The sequence below is a fragment of the Leucopleurus acutus genome (assembly GCF_964270905.1).
Source record: "Leucopleurus acutus genome assembly, chromosome: 8".
NCBI classification, from domain to species: domain Eukaryota; kingdom Metazoa; phylum Chordata; class Mammalia; order Artiodactyla; family Delphinidae; genus Leucopleurus; species Leucopleurus acutus.
In genome coordinates this window covers 31,895,573-31,911,869 of record NC_139151.1, presented here as the reverse complement: position 1 = coordinate 31,911,869, position 16,297 = coordinate 31,895,573, and the positions used below count along the sequence as shown (strand labels likewise).

The following is a 16,297-nucleotide window of genomic DNA, read 5'->3' as shown; positions in this document are numbered from 1 at the left end:
TGTTTATTATATCTACACTCATACCATTGTTGACCCAAACAAGACACACATTCAAGCCTGAAGTTGCTGGGGGAGTAACTTTGCCCAGAGTGAAGCCGAAGTAATGATGGGGAGGAAGAATTGTGTACAAATATTGCTGTAAGAGTACCTTTTGTTATATAAATTTTCTGAAGACTGCACCTTTTCCCCTTGGTTACCTTATAATAACATATAAGTTATCCTTAGATATAGTTAAATTATTTCCAGTTGTAAAGGAAAAGAAGTGTTGAAAATACCATACTATACGTTAATGCATTTGCAGCTGATTTACATAAGGAATGGTAATTTTTAAATTTCTACCACGAATATACCTGTTTTTTTTTAAAATAAAGTTATTTATTTTATTTTATTTTTGGCTGCATTGGGTCTTCATTGCTGTGTGCAGGCTTTCTCTAGTTGCGGCAAACGGGGGCTACTCTTCATTGTGGTGCATGGGCTTCTCATTGCTGTGGCTTCTCTTGTTGCAGAGCACGGGCTCTAGGTGCATGGGCTTCAGTAGTTGTGGCATGTGGGCTCAGTAGTTGTGGCTTGCGGGCTCTAGAGTACAGGCTCAGTAGTTGTGACACACGGGCTTAGTTGTTCCACCGGCATGTGGGATCTTCCCGGACCAGAGCATGAACCTGTGTCCCCTGTGTTGGCAGGCGGATTCTTAACCACTGTGCCACCAGGGAAGTCCCGAATATACCTGTTTTAAAAGTTCTACCCAGAAGAACAAATAAGAGGCTTCAAATGAAAATCCTTTGAGCAGTGCCTCTCATACTCTGGTGTTCATCAGAATAACCTGATAGGATTGCTAAAACACTGCTGGGCTCCACCCCAGAGTTTGTGATTCAGTAGGTTTGGGATGGGACTCAAGAATTTGCACTTTTAACAAGTTTCCAGGTGATGTTCCTGCTGCTGCTGAACCAGGCAACCACACTTACAGTGTCAGATTAGCCCCCACGATCTGCCTTTTTACTTTGGGCATTTTCTATTTGTTAATTTCTCTTGAGTTTGATAAAATGAAGCAAAACCATGTACTACTCTTAACAAAATTTTATTCTAAAAATAGATCTCAGTAACAATGAAATGCCAAAAGTTGGTCATTGTAATAAAAAGAAAAAAGTAACAGAAATTTGCTTTACATTTTTTCTGAAAAATACAAAATTATCACTGTAATATACTGCCAGCTCTCATTATCTGTATTTGAATTATTCATTCTATGGATTATCCAAGGAAATTTTAAAATCATAGGTTGAATTCTACCTAATATTTAGACATACATCTGAATTGCTTTTATCTTCAAGTAAATACATTATCAAAGAATGCAAATAAAACTGAACATTTGCTGAAGTAAACATAATAAGGAAGATAAATTTACCCTTAGGAAATGTGCTCCAAAGGGAAATACTGGTTTATATAGCTGTTTCCCTCAATTTCTGCAGATAACCAAAAAACAAAAACAAAACAACAAACCAAAAACCCCCAACACCTGATTGCATTGAAGTACTGATATTTGAAAGTAACAAATTATACAACTTATATACAGAAAAAAGACATAACTAAAATATTTCGAACCTAAAGCACAGGAAACTTTAAAGGCAAATAATGACATTTAGTACTTAAAAAGTGGTTTTATATTTTTCAAAGTGCTAAGAAACAAGTATTCAAGAAAAGTTCAGTCCTGTCTACAAAGTTCTGACTGACTTAAAGTACTGAAATATCAAGAATGCAGGAGACAAATCAAATTTAGAAAGCCCCCATTACTATAAAATGTATCTTTAGTATATTTTGCAAAGAAATGAAGCAGTGTTTAAAAGACCAGTTATGGTTAAGTTAGTAACATACAACTTATCAGCCCACATCTCTTTTTTCAAACTAATGCAAACACATGTGTTTCATAATATTTCTTCCACATTCCATGTGTCACATCCATCCATCCTGTCATATCCATATTCTGGATAATTTTTATTATTCATTTTCATCACATCAATTGGCCATAATGCACAGTGAGTAGAAATGATCCTTTTATATCAGAATTCTTGATTCTCTGCAAACCAAAAGCTGATCACAAAAGTTACATTTAATTCCTATTAAATGTAGGTACATATTTTTTAGGACTTCTTAGCTCATTTTTGGACTGTCAGACATTGGTGTGATTTACTGTGACCATCTAAGATAGAAGAAACAATATCTTAGTACACAGTATGACTAAATACCTCTTTTGTCAAAACTTGACCCTGAGTTTTGAGTGCTGGAATATAAACTGTAAAGCTGAAAACACTCCAAAATATGCTGGCTGATAATGGTGTCCCTCAATATTGCGTGCTTCCTCTCCATTAACATGGTACATCTGAACGTGCCTCCCCTCGTCAGCACGGGAGGAAGAGGACCCAAATAAGGAAGCAGGAACTTTTCTGTCTTAAATACTCCGCAGGAATTTATTCCAAAGTACATTGGTGTCTTAGTATAAAAATGCTGTTTCCCCAAATCTTTGAGTAACATTGACAGTGCACGAAAATGTGGCATTCTCATCCTATAGGTTTAGTAGCCTGAGGGGAGCCCCACAATCCCTGGCCTGATAAACAGCATTCATCTATCGTTTGGACTAAAGAGAGTTCTAAATGTTGCTTTGGAAATCATATAAGAGTCTCTTTTTTTAAGGTTAGGTGTGTTTACATTACGTTAACCATTTCTAGATATTGAAAGCAGGTCTACATCTGTTAAAAATGTTCACTAAATATAAAATTAACAGCTGAACATGAAGTAAAGCAATTTCCAGTGGTGACAGTATTCTCACAGTAGCAAATAATCTAACTTATTATTTAACACTAATAACTAAGTCTTTAAAACATTATTATGTTAAACATTGCAATTTACTGAAATTACAGAGGAAAAAAAAGGCAATTACATCAACTGCCATTGAAAGCGCCAAAGAAGTTATTAAAAATACAGGCTCTCCAATGGCTCTCTAACAGGGATAAGCCCACATATTGTTTCTAGTTTTATTTGACTTTTTTTTTTTGGTGGGGGAGGGCATGCATTTTATTTCTAAACCAAATAACTAAGCTTTAAACATATGAAATATGGATGCTTTCTGAAGAGACACTTCAACTAAAATTATGCTTAAGACTTGGCTTATTCATATAATTTCTGCTATGTGGCAATGGTAATTAGGATATATCCAGCTCTTAACAGCACTGAGGTTCTTTGTGTGACCAACAAAGACATCAAAATCCTGAGTGCTGAGACAAGCTCCTTATTTGTATGAACACATGGCATCATACCCTTCACTGATGATGTTTTCCAATTACTGGCCCTATGTGACCAATGACACAAAAAAATGGGACAAGACTTGTCTTACTATATATTTTCTAACCATTGCATTAACTGTATGCTACATATGTTCATTAAAAAACCCAAATCAAACCCTTTTTACCTTTAGCAATCATGAGGAATCTTTACATATTTATATAATACATTGTATATTATATTCATGGCCTGTTTATGCTATTTTCAAGAAGAGAATACTGTTCTAAAGTAATAATAAATCAAAATTAATTGATAGGGTTGTATCAATCTTCTTTCCATTGATCCTTGGAGTCCCTTAAATGATGGCATCATGTTCATCGCTGTAATATATCAAAAGTTAAAGTTACTTTATGTTTTGTATTTGTATCAAACTACTTATAGTTCATAATCTTAAGTAATAAATAAATTTCAGAATCAAAACTGTCATTGCTTTGTGTAAAGTTTCTTAAGAAAAAGTACCTGGTATACTGTATTGGTTAAGGATTCAAGCAGTGTATTCAGGTTGCGAAATGGACCTATGCTCAAATCTCTGCAGTGCCTGTGTGACTTTTCATCAATTAGCTATTATAACCCTCTTTAAAAAAGAAAACAACCAAAACAGTGATCATTTCTTGAGCATCTTCTATGTGCCAGGTGTTACGCTACAGACTTTACATCCATATCTCATTTAATCATCACAGTACCCCTAAGCAGAGGGCACTTAAAAAAAAATACATATATATATATATAATGTTATTTATTTATTTAATCAATCAATTCCATTTCGCAGAAGATCAGAAGCTAAGCAAGCATGTGAACTCTCGTCTTGACCACTGTACACTGTACTACATCATTTATATAAACGTGGGTAGGCACCCTGCTAGTCAACAGTAGAACCAGAATCAAAATTAAGTCTGTCTGCCCCAAACCCCATCTCTTACCACTTCACTCCACTGTCTCTCCATGCAACTCTAAGAAACACAGGAGTTAACACTATAATCAGTGTTTTAATCAGTGTTATTATCCAATAAATGAAAACTAGAAATGCTAATAATTACTAGATATAGAAGGTCTCAGGTTCCTTAATGGGACAAATATTAAGTCCTTACTTATGGAATGTCATTATTTATAACTTCAAAGGAACTACTGGCTTTAAAATGCACTCTTTAAAAAATGTAGCACTAAGAAAATCATGGCCTATTAAACTACAACACAATGCTTTCTCATCCCATAGACTGTAAGATACATCCATTTCAGAGGTGTTAAAATGTGGAAATACACAAAAACAAAAATGTGTACTTAGACTCAACTAAATATGGTGTTTTCACCATCTACTGGTTCTGATATGAATAAGACTCCTGTTAGAGTCACACTGCCTTCCTTACATGCCACACAGCTCCGTCCTTACAGTTACGGGGATTCTGGACTCTGATGTCCTCCACAGGGCATGCAGCATTATGTGGTCATGTATACGTGAGGAAAAAGTCCATAAAGCTAAAATTATATACTTTGTAGTTAAGGCACTTTAAAATGAAAACAACACATTTAAATTTAATTCCTTCAATATTTTATAGCCTCAAGTATATCAATAAATATTGATATTATAAAAAAGGAGTTGCATTAAATTTACTATAATCAAAATGTGCCTTCTGTTTAACTGGTGAAATTTACCAAGAAAACAGATGATAAGTATTTCTAGAAACACAGTGGTTTTAAAAAATATTTCAAATTTTAAAGCATTTTTAGAGTCAACTCTGTTTAGTCAGTTTCCTTCATGTATTTTTTTCTTTTACGGGTTGATCTAAAAGAGAAAAGAATGAATGTTTCTGAATGTGCTTTTAATCTGACAAAACACCACCTTGATGCGCTTTTAAAGTAAGTTCGATATGATGGATACTGTATGTGGAAGGTAACTTCTAATTTAAATATACTTTTTTTAAAGTCTGGTTTTCTTAGTTCAATGAAAAATTTGAGACATATTTTCATACTATATTCTCCTCCTAAAAATTCATAATGTACATCAACATATCAAAGGCTTACAGTATTCTTATAGTAAAGTAACCTATTCTATTTTACTTTGCTCAATTAGTAGTTCCCAAGTGTTTCTGACATGGAAACCCTGTGTGAGACACATATGCATATGACAACTTAAACAAATCTTGGATAATGGTCATCTATTCGATGGTATTTATTTTATACATACATTAACAATCAAAGGAATGGATTTGCTCTTGTACATATAAGGCTCAAAAGAAAAAACCGAAAGGACTTTGTTGGAATAACAAAAATTGGGAGATGATACCTCCAAAAACCATCAGATCTTTAGAATGACATAGTTTGTTGTTGGGGACTTGTTGATAACGCTCACCTGTAAAGACAGTTTTGCTACAGATTAACTGATAATGTATATTATACTAACAACTCAGTATCAGGGAAAATGAGGCTGTCAGAAGAATTTCTTTATTTTCTTTGTCACAGAAAGCAAAAATCACGTTTTTATCAAGGATGTTATTTTAGTATGTCTTGTGTTTGTCAGTAACACTAGGTCAACAGCCTCAGGAGACCTGATAATGGTATTTCTTGCAATTAGAGGCATAAGCAAGTGAAAAGGACTGGCTAAACTTGGGTCTCTGGTAAAAAAAAAAAAAAAAGTATGATACTAATAAAATACAATCATTTTTATAGGTATATCCATTTGCATTTGCAAATAATTATAATCACAGGCTTGCACACAAACAATTTGCTTTGGGCATAGAGGATTAATGGGAATATAACTCATAAATCTATAAATTATTAATCCCTGAGATGAACACTCGCTCTACTCTGATATTTTGTCATGATATTTAAATACAGAATTAATAATAATAAAAAAGTCCTGGCCAATCAAAACTTACATGGTTCTATACCGAATGCCTCTTCTTGAATAATACATTTTGCATCCAATGTAAAGAAAAGATAAAACTCCCAGTGTTAATACAATACCACCAACAAAGCTGCCAGTATCAAATTTTGATCCTTTATTTTCCTTAGAAATAATAGTTGCTGTGACTAGAAGAAAACAAAAGGAAACAAAAAAATAAGGCTTTAGTGCTTTTTAAACATATTGTAATAAGCTAAAACATTCTGAATTTCTATGTAAGAATGCTGATCTGGGGACAAGGGGGAATCGTAAGCACATCAAGGTGCTCTCCAGATGATTTTGTGTCTAGTGACTGCCTGGTTCTAGTTTTCTTCACTTGATCCAACACATCCCTTAAATCCCCAGTGCCTACAACCCCAAGATCTTTAGGTGAGACTGGGCTTGGATGGTCTACCAAAACCTCAGAGGCAGCAAGATTTGGTTAATTCTTTTATGAATTTTCTTAAGAGTTCATGCCTTAAACAAAACAGGTCTGGGTAACAGCTGAAATCTTGAAACTGGATCCAATTTGAGTAAATGTTTCTAATTGAAATTTCTCCTTTTGAATAAATTGGGAATTTTAACTATTTTAATTTTATGGAGTCAAGAGCCCCTGAGACATTAAAGTTGATTTCAATACATAAATTGTAGTAATAAAAAAATAAACTATTTGGAATAGAAGTATATAAAAACACACAAAAGAAACCATGAAGTCTGCTATTTGTTCTGATAAATGTAATCACTAGCTTTTAAACAGAACTGCAACTTTGGATAACTTAAAAGAGAATCTTAAGGTTTTTGAATTCATGGTTTCACAGGCATTATATTTTAAACAAATGCAAAAAAATAAAGAGTGCTGAGACTAATACTACATATGTGACTATATATAATACCATTAAAAAATATTTTTATGGCACAAGTAAATTAAAACCAAAGTTCTCCATGATTTAGGTTTAGAAATCATGGAGACTGAGCCTGCCTAATTCCTTTCTAGAATGAGGTTCAAAGAGTTAAAGGTATGACAAGTTTTCAAACCATGCAAAATAAAATCCCATGTTAGGATAATTATTTATTTACGGATGGATCTCATACAGTCATGATTTGGCATGGTTAAGTTGGAAGCTAATTTTTTTAAAGGGACAAGATAGTTACTAAGTCAACTGACTCTTCCTGATCTCTACAAATAATTTATTTAGGAAATGAGAAATAATTATCTAAATTTCTACATTTTTACAGAATGGAATGATGTAAATGTGGCATTTTAACAACTATTTTTTCAGCATAGGAAAAATAGGTCCATTTTTATACATACTTGTTACTGATGAAGAAACAGACGTCACCGAACTATTGTGGGTTGTGGTCATTGTGGATGTTGATATCTGGGATATATTTTGTGAAACACTTGTGATTTTGAGTGTAGACCTTAAGGTGGTGGAAGTCATATTTGTTGAGACCGCTGGTGTTATCATTTTAGATGTTGCTATGCGTTTTGAGGTGGTGGCTGTCCCGTTATTTGAGACTGAAGCAACTAGAATTGTTGATGGTTTTTCTGTTTTCAAGGTAGTGGCGGTCCCGTTATTTGAGACTGAGGCAGCTGCAGTTGTTGATGGTTTTGCTATGGGTTTTGAGGTGGTAGCTATCATCTTTGAGACTGGGGAAACTGGAGTTTTTGATGGTTTCACACTGAAGTTGGAAGATTCACTTGTATGGCTGAAAAGTACCTGTGGGACTGCAAGAATATGAAGAAACATTAAAGCCAGAGCTATGACGTAGATAATTAACTCCCACTTCACTGACTTTCGTGGTCATACATAAAGAAAAAGGTCTAACAAACACAGCATCATGAAAGATACTTAGCTTATTAATACTTTGCACTACACAGCAAGAAGCCATAAAACGTATAGTAAAATATTCAACAGGAACCAAGCCTGGATTTACGTAAAGTAAGAAATTTTTGTGAACGTATGGGAAAAAAAGAAACAATCCAGAAGACTGAGTTCTTTCGATACAGGGACAGTGTCTTAACCATCTCTGTGTCTGAATATTCCATGCTTCATGTCACAAATATTAGTTGAATGGATTATGAAACCAATGGATATAAAAAGGGTTTTTAAAGTTTAAGGTTTCTCTGCCACATTCTTCCAAAAAGCTTTGAGGACAAACAGTAGCTGCATGCTTCTAAACCCCCAGTAGGATGTGAGCATGAGCGAGATACTCTTCCTAAGAGTAAAACCAGCTTCCCATGGTGCATTAGGAAGTGAAACAACATCACAGAACATGGCTAGTTGGAAATCTCACACTGGTGATAATTTTCTGTCATTGGGAATTTATTTCTAAAATTATTTCTGAAACCTTTAAAAATGCAAAAGCCGGGCTTCCCTGGTGGCGCAGTGGTTGAGAGTCCGCCTGCCGATGCAGGGGACACGGGTTCGTGCCCCGGTCCGGGAAGATCCCACATGCCGCGGAGCGGCTGTGCCCGTGAGCCATGGCTGCTGAGCCTGCGCATCCGGAGCCTGTTGCTCCGCAACGGGAGAGGCCACAACAGTGAGAGGCCCGCGCATCGCAAAAAAAAAAAAAAAAGCAAAAGCCAATTTTGTAAAGGAGAATCATTGGTGTTAATTTAAAATAAACAATTGGAAATAAATAAATAAGGCGCTATGACCAAAAATAAATACTAAATATCTATATATGTACAAAATGCCCTATGACCAAAAGCAAACCTTTCTGTCTTAACAATATTCTTTCATACTCTATCTTCATTGTAACATCACAACCTAACTGATATTTACAACTAAAGATACTTTAGTTATTATAATTTAGTATATACTATTTAAGGAATGAAAAATCTCTTTGCCCTATTAATAGGATGTAATTTATTTCTGTGTTTGTTTCCTAGTCTCAAAGTTTACTTGCAGGTTTAGTGGTTTGTTATGTTGCCTATATACTCCCATTTTACTCTTTATGGCCAAGAACTAAAGTGGAAAGAATTACCCACTGGGCTTGCCTTCTCCTTTCCCCCAGTGACAGCAGCACAAGGCCTTCAGGTTCTCTGTACCACTGCTGCTGTCACATACCAAAAGTGATTACTTCATGCATTATCACCCTTTCACAATTATTCTGGACTTTTTTTTTCTTTTTTTGCGGTATGCAGGCCTCTCTCAATGTTGTGGCCTCTCCCGTGCGGAGCACAGGCTCCGGACGCACAGGCTCAGCGGCCATGGCTCACGGGCCCAGCTGCTCCGCGGCATGTGGGATCTTCCCGGACCGGGGCACGAACCCGCGTCCCCTGCCTCGGCAGGCAGACTCTCAACCACTGCGCCACCAGGGAAGCCCCTATTCTGGACTTTTTATTCAAAGAATTCAAATATTTATTTTCAATTTTACAGGCTGGTTTTAATAGTGCTTATCTGCCCATCTGCTTTTACTCTTTAAATTCCTATCACATTTTGTGAACTTTGGGTCTTTACTGTGTGATCTCTTCCACTGAGTATTACCTAATTTTTAAAAATAGACCAAAGGAATCAGTACTTTTGTATTATATAGGTGAATAAATCATAATTATTCAAGTAGAATGCTATGAACTTGGACTAATCTTTTATTATTCAATTCTGAATGCTCTATAAACATATAATATAATTTAGCGTTGAAATAATCACCTATTATTTTAATGTAGAGAATGAATTCTATTATAATGAAATTAAATACAGCAAAGAACCATCATTTATATCATATCTTTAGAACAGAATGATCTTTGCAGAGTAAAACAATGAACACAATTCTGCTTTTGGATTCCACACACACACACAGCCTACTCTCTTCTCCCTGCCATAATAAGGTATTCTTCAGAGATACTGTATGAAGTAACATGGGCAAAAACAGGGAGCTGTAACAGGTTAGTTCTTCACTAAGAAAATCCAAATGTGTTACAGAAACCACTAAGCAGCTAAAATTTTCTATAAATTGACAAAACAGGCCAATAATTTTTATGTTAAGGTGTATTTCATGATGTTTAAATGGGATAACTGCAATGCAAGGATGCTCTCTTCAAGGTCAGAACTCACATTCCATGACTCAACCCCCTTGTCTGTAATATAAGTAAACGGTCATTTGTGCTCCTCTGCAAATGAGACCATCCCACCACGGACATCTGGGGGTCTTCCTTCTCCCTTAACTGTTCAGCTACTGACCAGTGCCCTCCAGGGCGTGGCTCAGTGAGTACCTGCAGAGATGTCAGAAGAACAGAGCATCCATGCAGGGCTTGGAAAGGGTTTAGCCCTATCTGACTTTGCTGTTTTAGCCAGTCAGTCTCCCCCTGCCTCTGAGAAGCAGAAGTTGTAAAGGCGTGGAGGGTGGGTGACATGAGTGAAGGTGGTCAAAAGGTACAAACTTCTAGTTATAAAATAAATAAGTCATGGGGAGGTAATGTACAGCACATGGTGACTACAGTTAATACTACTATATTGTATATTTGAAAGTTTTTAAGAGAATAGATCTTGAAAGTTCTCATCGCAAGAAATAAAATTTTGTAACTAAATATGATGAAATAGGTGTTCTATGTTATATACATTATTATACATTATGATAGATGTTACTTATTATGATCATTTTGCAATATATAAATCATTATGTTGTACACCTAAAACTAATATAATGTTATACGTCAATTATATCTCAATCAAAAACAGTACAGAAACATCAAATCAAAACAAAACAAGTTATAAAGGCCCAAAGAGGGTACGTTACTGGAGAGTGTCAAGTGTGCTCTGTGTCCACCGCCACCTCTGCCCACGGAGGAAAAGAGGAGAACGCAGCCCCTCACCTCAAACTAAGCCGAGGGAGTCACCTGAAGAGCAGGCCCAGTATCTCCTGGACCTGAAGCGACAAAGACTAAGATTTGACTCAAGCCTGAAAAGTAACTCTAAAGGCGAGAGGCTATGGCTGAGCTGTCTCTACCTGTCAGCAGAGTTTAAAAGGCTGCGCTGGGAGTAGACTCTTATTTCCACTGACAGCAAAGGTGCGTGTTTCCCAAGAACCAAACCAGGCCCCGTGAAACATAGCCAGCATGGGGCTGCCTTAAAAGATAGCCTCCCCAGAGAGTTCTATGCAGAGGGATAAAGATAACCAGCAGAGAAGTGGAACACCAAAAGCTAGGGGCCAAGGGTGTGTAGTGAGGGGGTCAGCTGGAGGGGAGGCCCTACTGCATCAGGGGAGCTGAAGGGGGAAGCCCCAGCTGTAAGGTCTCCCCAGAATCTACCAAAGAGAACCACATCCGCCACCTAGGGGGCACCTTCGTCAGACGAAAACATCCCAGCTGGCTTTTCCCCTTAAGCCCCTTTAGGCCTGATCCTGGAAGGGTAAAAACCAGGAGAAGTGAGGGGGAGAAAGGCAGAGCAAGGAAGGAAGCCGACAGCATCAAATTCCCCACTGTCGGTTCCAAACGTGAAGCAGGCCCAGGCTGGCAGAGGGAGAAATTCCAATCATTGTAGACTTTTATTTATTTTGGTATTATTCTGAAAACGAGAGACACCTTACTAAATACAACTGATTCAATAAACTGGACCTACGTACTATGGATAACACCTCAGCTAATGTAAGTGGAGCTGCGGGAAGGGGTGTATGTGGCACACAGTTGTTAACACTTATTTAGTGTTATGTGTCCCCCTAAAATTCATATGTTGAAGCCCTAACCCCCAGTAGTTTAGGATGTGACCTTTTTTGGAGACAGGGTCTTTACAGAGGATTATAATGAAGTTAAAATGAGATGATGAAGATGAGCCTTAAATACCTGGTGTCCTTATAAAATGGGAAATTTGGAGGCAGACAGACATACGGGAGGAACACCATGTGAAGATGAAGGCACAGATCACGGTGATGCTTCCAACAGGCCAAGGAAAGCCAAAGATTGCCAGCAAAACACCAGAAACGAGGCGAAAGGCACAGGAAAGATCCTCTCTCAGGGGGCAGCAACCCTGTCGACAATCTGACGATACATCTCTGCTGTTTACACTACCTAGTCAGTGGTCCTTTGTGTGGCAGCCCTAGCAAACTAATGCACTCAGGACCACAGTTCTTTCACTGCTAACAAAACGTGTCTACAGGCAGCTGTGCCACAGCACTCGCCAGTGGCTGTGCTGAGCTTGTTCCTTTCACAGATCCTTGCAACTAATCACTGTGAGATGAATTCAGTCATTCGGTACTTGTCAAACTACTCTCAAAACTTCTTAAATGAAACCTAAGATCACCTATAGATTTCAGAGCTATAAAAATTTCTTGACCCTAATTCTTGGTTTCAACTAACATAATCACAGGAAAACAAAGTGAAGGGCTGTAGTAAGAGCACCCATGCACCCTCCATCCCAGCAACTGCCATGTTCAGGCGCAAAAGGGACAAGACAGAGAAAGTACAAATGGGGATGAGTTGATGTTTTGTCACTGCTGAAAAAATACTCAAGACAGTCCAATCAGCACTCCGTTCCTGTTCTGTAATAAGAGAACTATCCCTGGAGCACAATTTTTCTATGACAGAATTCGCACTTCCATGTACTGAGCTCTTCTCTTTACCAAGTGCTAGTGATATTTTTCAGGCATGGTGGGAACGAGCTCAAGCTCTGGATCAGCTCAGCCACTTACTTGCTGGGTTACCTTAGACAAGTTACTTAACCTCTCTGAGATTCAGTCTCCTTCCTCATCTATAAAAAGGGATATCACAGGGGTTTGGGAGAAATAACTGACATAATTTGTATTGAGCACTTAGCACAGTGCCTCCTACGGAGGACCTGCTCAATGAATGGTTACTCTGTATCTCAGCATTTGTTTTACAGAATATACCTCTCCTACGGAGCTGCACTACACAGTTCCCTTATAGGAGGCTGAGTAGTAGTCAGTCAGATCTACTTCCATGATTATCACCACTGCCATTTGAATAACAGCACATCGAAGAGGATGCTCTTAAAGGTATTTTCAGTTCATCGATATAAATATCCAAGAAGAAAAAAGTGATGTTCCAGGCCTTTTTCTATTAACACCAGCCGGCCACCTTCTTATTAAAGCAAGACCAAGGACACGATGAAGCAGCCTGTTTTTTCCTAGTACCAAGTAAAAGTACTCATCCTCTTCAAAGTCTGGATTTATTCCAAGTATCTTTGTATAACTATGTTGTGTTGAAATAACTTTCTTTACTCCTATAACCTTGAGCCCCAAACTATCTAAGTGCCATTTTTGTCCTTTAACCTAAATATTTCAAAGTTAAGAGTGACAATTTGTTTTCTTTGGGGTATCAGATACACACTTAAACCAGAGTTGAAAATTCACATTCATTTTTTAAAAAAAATCTCAGTTATTTTAAAACGGGATAGTAGTAGTTTTTCATTTCCTATTATAGCTGTCAAAAATACAGAGCTATTTAAGATCACGGATCATAAATTTCTGGTGCCACAGAGTCATTTTGAGGGTTCTATGATTCTAAGTACAGACTGCAGCTAGTACTAGTCTTGTGTGTGTCTCTTGGAATATTTTTAAACACTGAGAACCTTGAGAACCTCTTTCCCATGGATTTCCACGGATGGGGGTGGGGATGGTTTCATGATGATTCAAGCACATTTCATTTATTGTGCACTTTATTTCTATTACTACATTGTAATATATAATGAAATAATTATACAACTCACCATAATGCAGAATCTGTGGGAGCCCTGAGCTTGTTTTCATTTGCCACTCACTGATAGGGCTTTTTAAAATTTTATTTATTTTTTGGCTGCATTGGGTCCTCATTGCTGTGCGTGGGCTTTCTCTAGTTGCGGCAAGCGGGGGCTACTTTTCGTTGTGGTGTGCTTCTCATTGTGGTAGCCTCTCTTTGTTGCGGAGCACGGGCTCTAGGTGCGCAGGTTTCAGCAGTTGTGGTGCATGGGCTCAGTTGCTCCACGGCATGTGGGAACTTCCCAGACTAGGGATCAAACTCATGTCCCCTGCATTGGCAGGCAGATTCTTAACCACTGAACCACCAGGGAAGTCTGCTGATAAGGTTTTGATATGACTCTGCAAGCAAATGATTTATTATGATCTCTGTGCAGTCAAACTTCTCTGCTAATGATAATCTGTATCTGCAGCCACTCCCCAGCCAGATCATCAGGCATTAGAGTCTCATAAGGAGTGTACAACCTAGATCCCTCGCGTGCACAGTTCACAGTAGGGTTCGAGCTCCTATGAGAATCGAATGCCGCCGCTGACCTGACAGGAGGCGGAGCTCAGGTGATAATGCAAGCAACGGGGAGCGGCTGTAAATACAGATGAAGCTTCCGTCACTCGCCCGCGCTCACCTCCTGCTGTGCGGCCCAGTTCCTAACAGGCCACAGACTGGTACTGGTCTGTGGCCTGGGGGTTGGGGACCCCTGCTATAGAGAATCTAAGTATCAGTGTAATCCCAGAAGTACTCATTATTTAGAAAGCAAAGGGGCCTTTCCTCATTGTACAAAGTCAGTAGATTCATTATGAAAATTCTCCTTGAATTCAAATTACCTGAGGACCAAAAATCCACAGAACTGAAAAATATAGATTAGAAAAAAAATCTTAAAAAGTTATCTTTTAAAAAAATCAAGAAAAATCTAGATTTAAAACAATCTAAGAGAAAATTGGGCTTTAAAAAATATATCATCATAAAGAGCTATCCATTTTCTGAAAATCAAATATATTTTCCTAAACTTCTAAATTCAAAAATTAAAATTCCAAAAAGGAAAAAAAAACTCTCTCTCTCTCTATATATATATGAACACAGAAAAATAACAACTGGGGTGTTTTAAATAAGTTATAGTACATCTGTAATAAATTCTGTTCCCACATTTTGTTACACTATCATCACTCTACCTAAATCTTTTAATATAAACTCTGGCAGGAGCTGGAAGAGGCATTTTCAGTCAAGGCAATTATCTGCCTTACGGACAGTGAGAACTAACAATTGTGACACAGTCCAGGTTTGTTTAAGGAAATTCATTCCGAAGGGCGATCCTGTGCATTCCCAGAGCTGTACAGAAAGCAGATGAGCAAGAGAGGGTCAGAAAAGAAACTTGGCTTTTCAAGGCAGTCAGAACCCAACTCAGCCAAGGCTGAGCTGGCTGGGGCTGTGTAGACAATATCCAGGCTTTGTTATGATATTGCCATAGGTCTTGCCCATTCTATTTCATTACCACAGACCCAGCCCACAATTTGTAACCCTAGCTAATTAAAAATAAATAAATAAATAAGGAAAGAATCACATTCACAAGGGCATCAGGCAAGCTGATATTACTTTTCCTCTGTTCCTGCTCCAAACCTTCCCAGCCTCTCATCCTGGCAATCTTCACTCTCCACAGAATAGAATTCACTCTATCTGCTATTCTTCCCCAACACATTCCAGTCAGCCTGGCTTCTCACTCCTCCCAGCACTGAGTATTATTGGGCTGGCCAAAAATTCATTCAGGTTTTCCCCTAAGACGTCACAGAAAAACTGGAATGAACTTTTTGGCCAACCCAATACCTACTCAGTGCCAAGAACAATGCTAGGAGGCTCTGCAGAAACAAGAAAGATGCAATCCTTCTCAGGTACTCCTTTATTTTTAACTTTATTTTATATCTCCTTATTTTGCATTTTTCTGGACTCTTAATTGTATTATCTTACCTTTTAAATGGAATTAGTTGGTTATTAATTGCAAGAACTACATCTTGCATTTTCATTTTACTCTACGTAAGTGCCAGGCACAGTTTTGGAAGAACTCGATCACTTCTAGCATGTGCTCCACACTATGCAAGGAGGGAAGGCCAAAAGCTATCTGTTCACCATGATGACAGGGCCATGGTCTCCTCTGCTGCCTAATCTTCTGCTACTCTTTTCTGCTCCAGCAGATTTACTCAGCTTTCCCTATGCAGTTTATTTATTTCTGTTGCTTTGTTATATTACTTCCTCTGCCTGGGATGCTTCCCACCCATTCTTTACCTGGTGAAACCCTATTACTGCTCCTGGCCCAGCCCAGAAATTACACTGAAGTTATATTAAATGTACAAAACAGGCCACGTAAAAGACAAAGATTATCAACTGGATAGCAAAACTATGAACTGTTC

General features: G+C 37.7%; 1 protein-coding gene across 1 annotated transcript; it reads right to left on the bottom strand.

Annotated features, from left to right (window-relative positions):
* Positions 1–1,042: 1,042 nt before the first annotated feature.
* Positions 1,043–14,471, bottom strand: TMEM123 (transmembrane protein 123). The gene is made up of 4 exons (XM_082845204.1): positions 13,876–14,471; positions 7,521–7,937; positions 6,204–6,357; positions 1,043–3,650 (listed from the first exon to the last, which is right to left on the bottom strand). Exons 1-4 carry the CDS (start codon positions 13,976–13,978, stop codon positions 3,626–3,628), a joined length of 699 nt encoding a protein of 232 aa, XP_082701330.1. The 5' UTR covers positions 13,979–14,471; the 3' UTR covers positions 1,043–3,625.
* Positions 14,472–16,297: the final 1,826 nt, after the last annotated feature.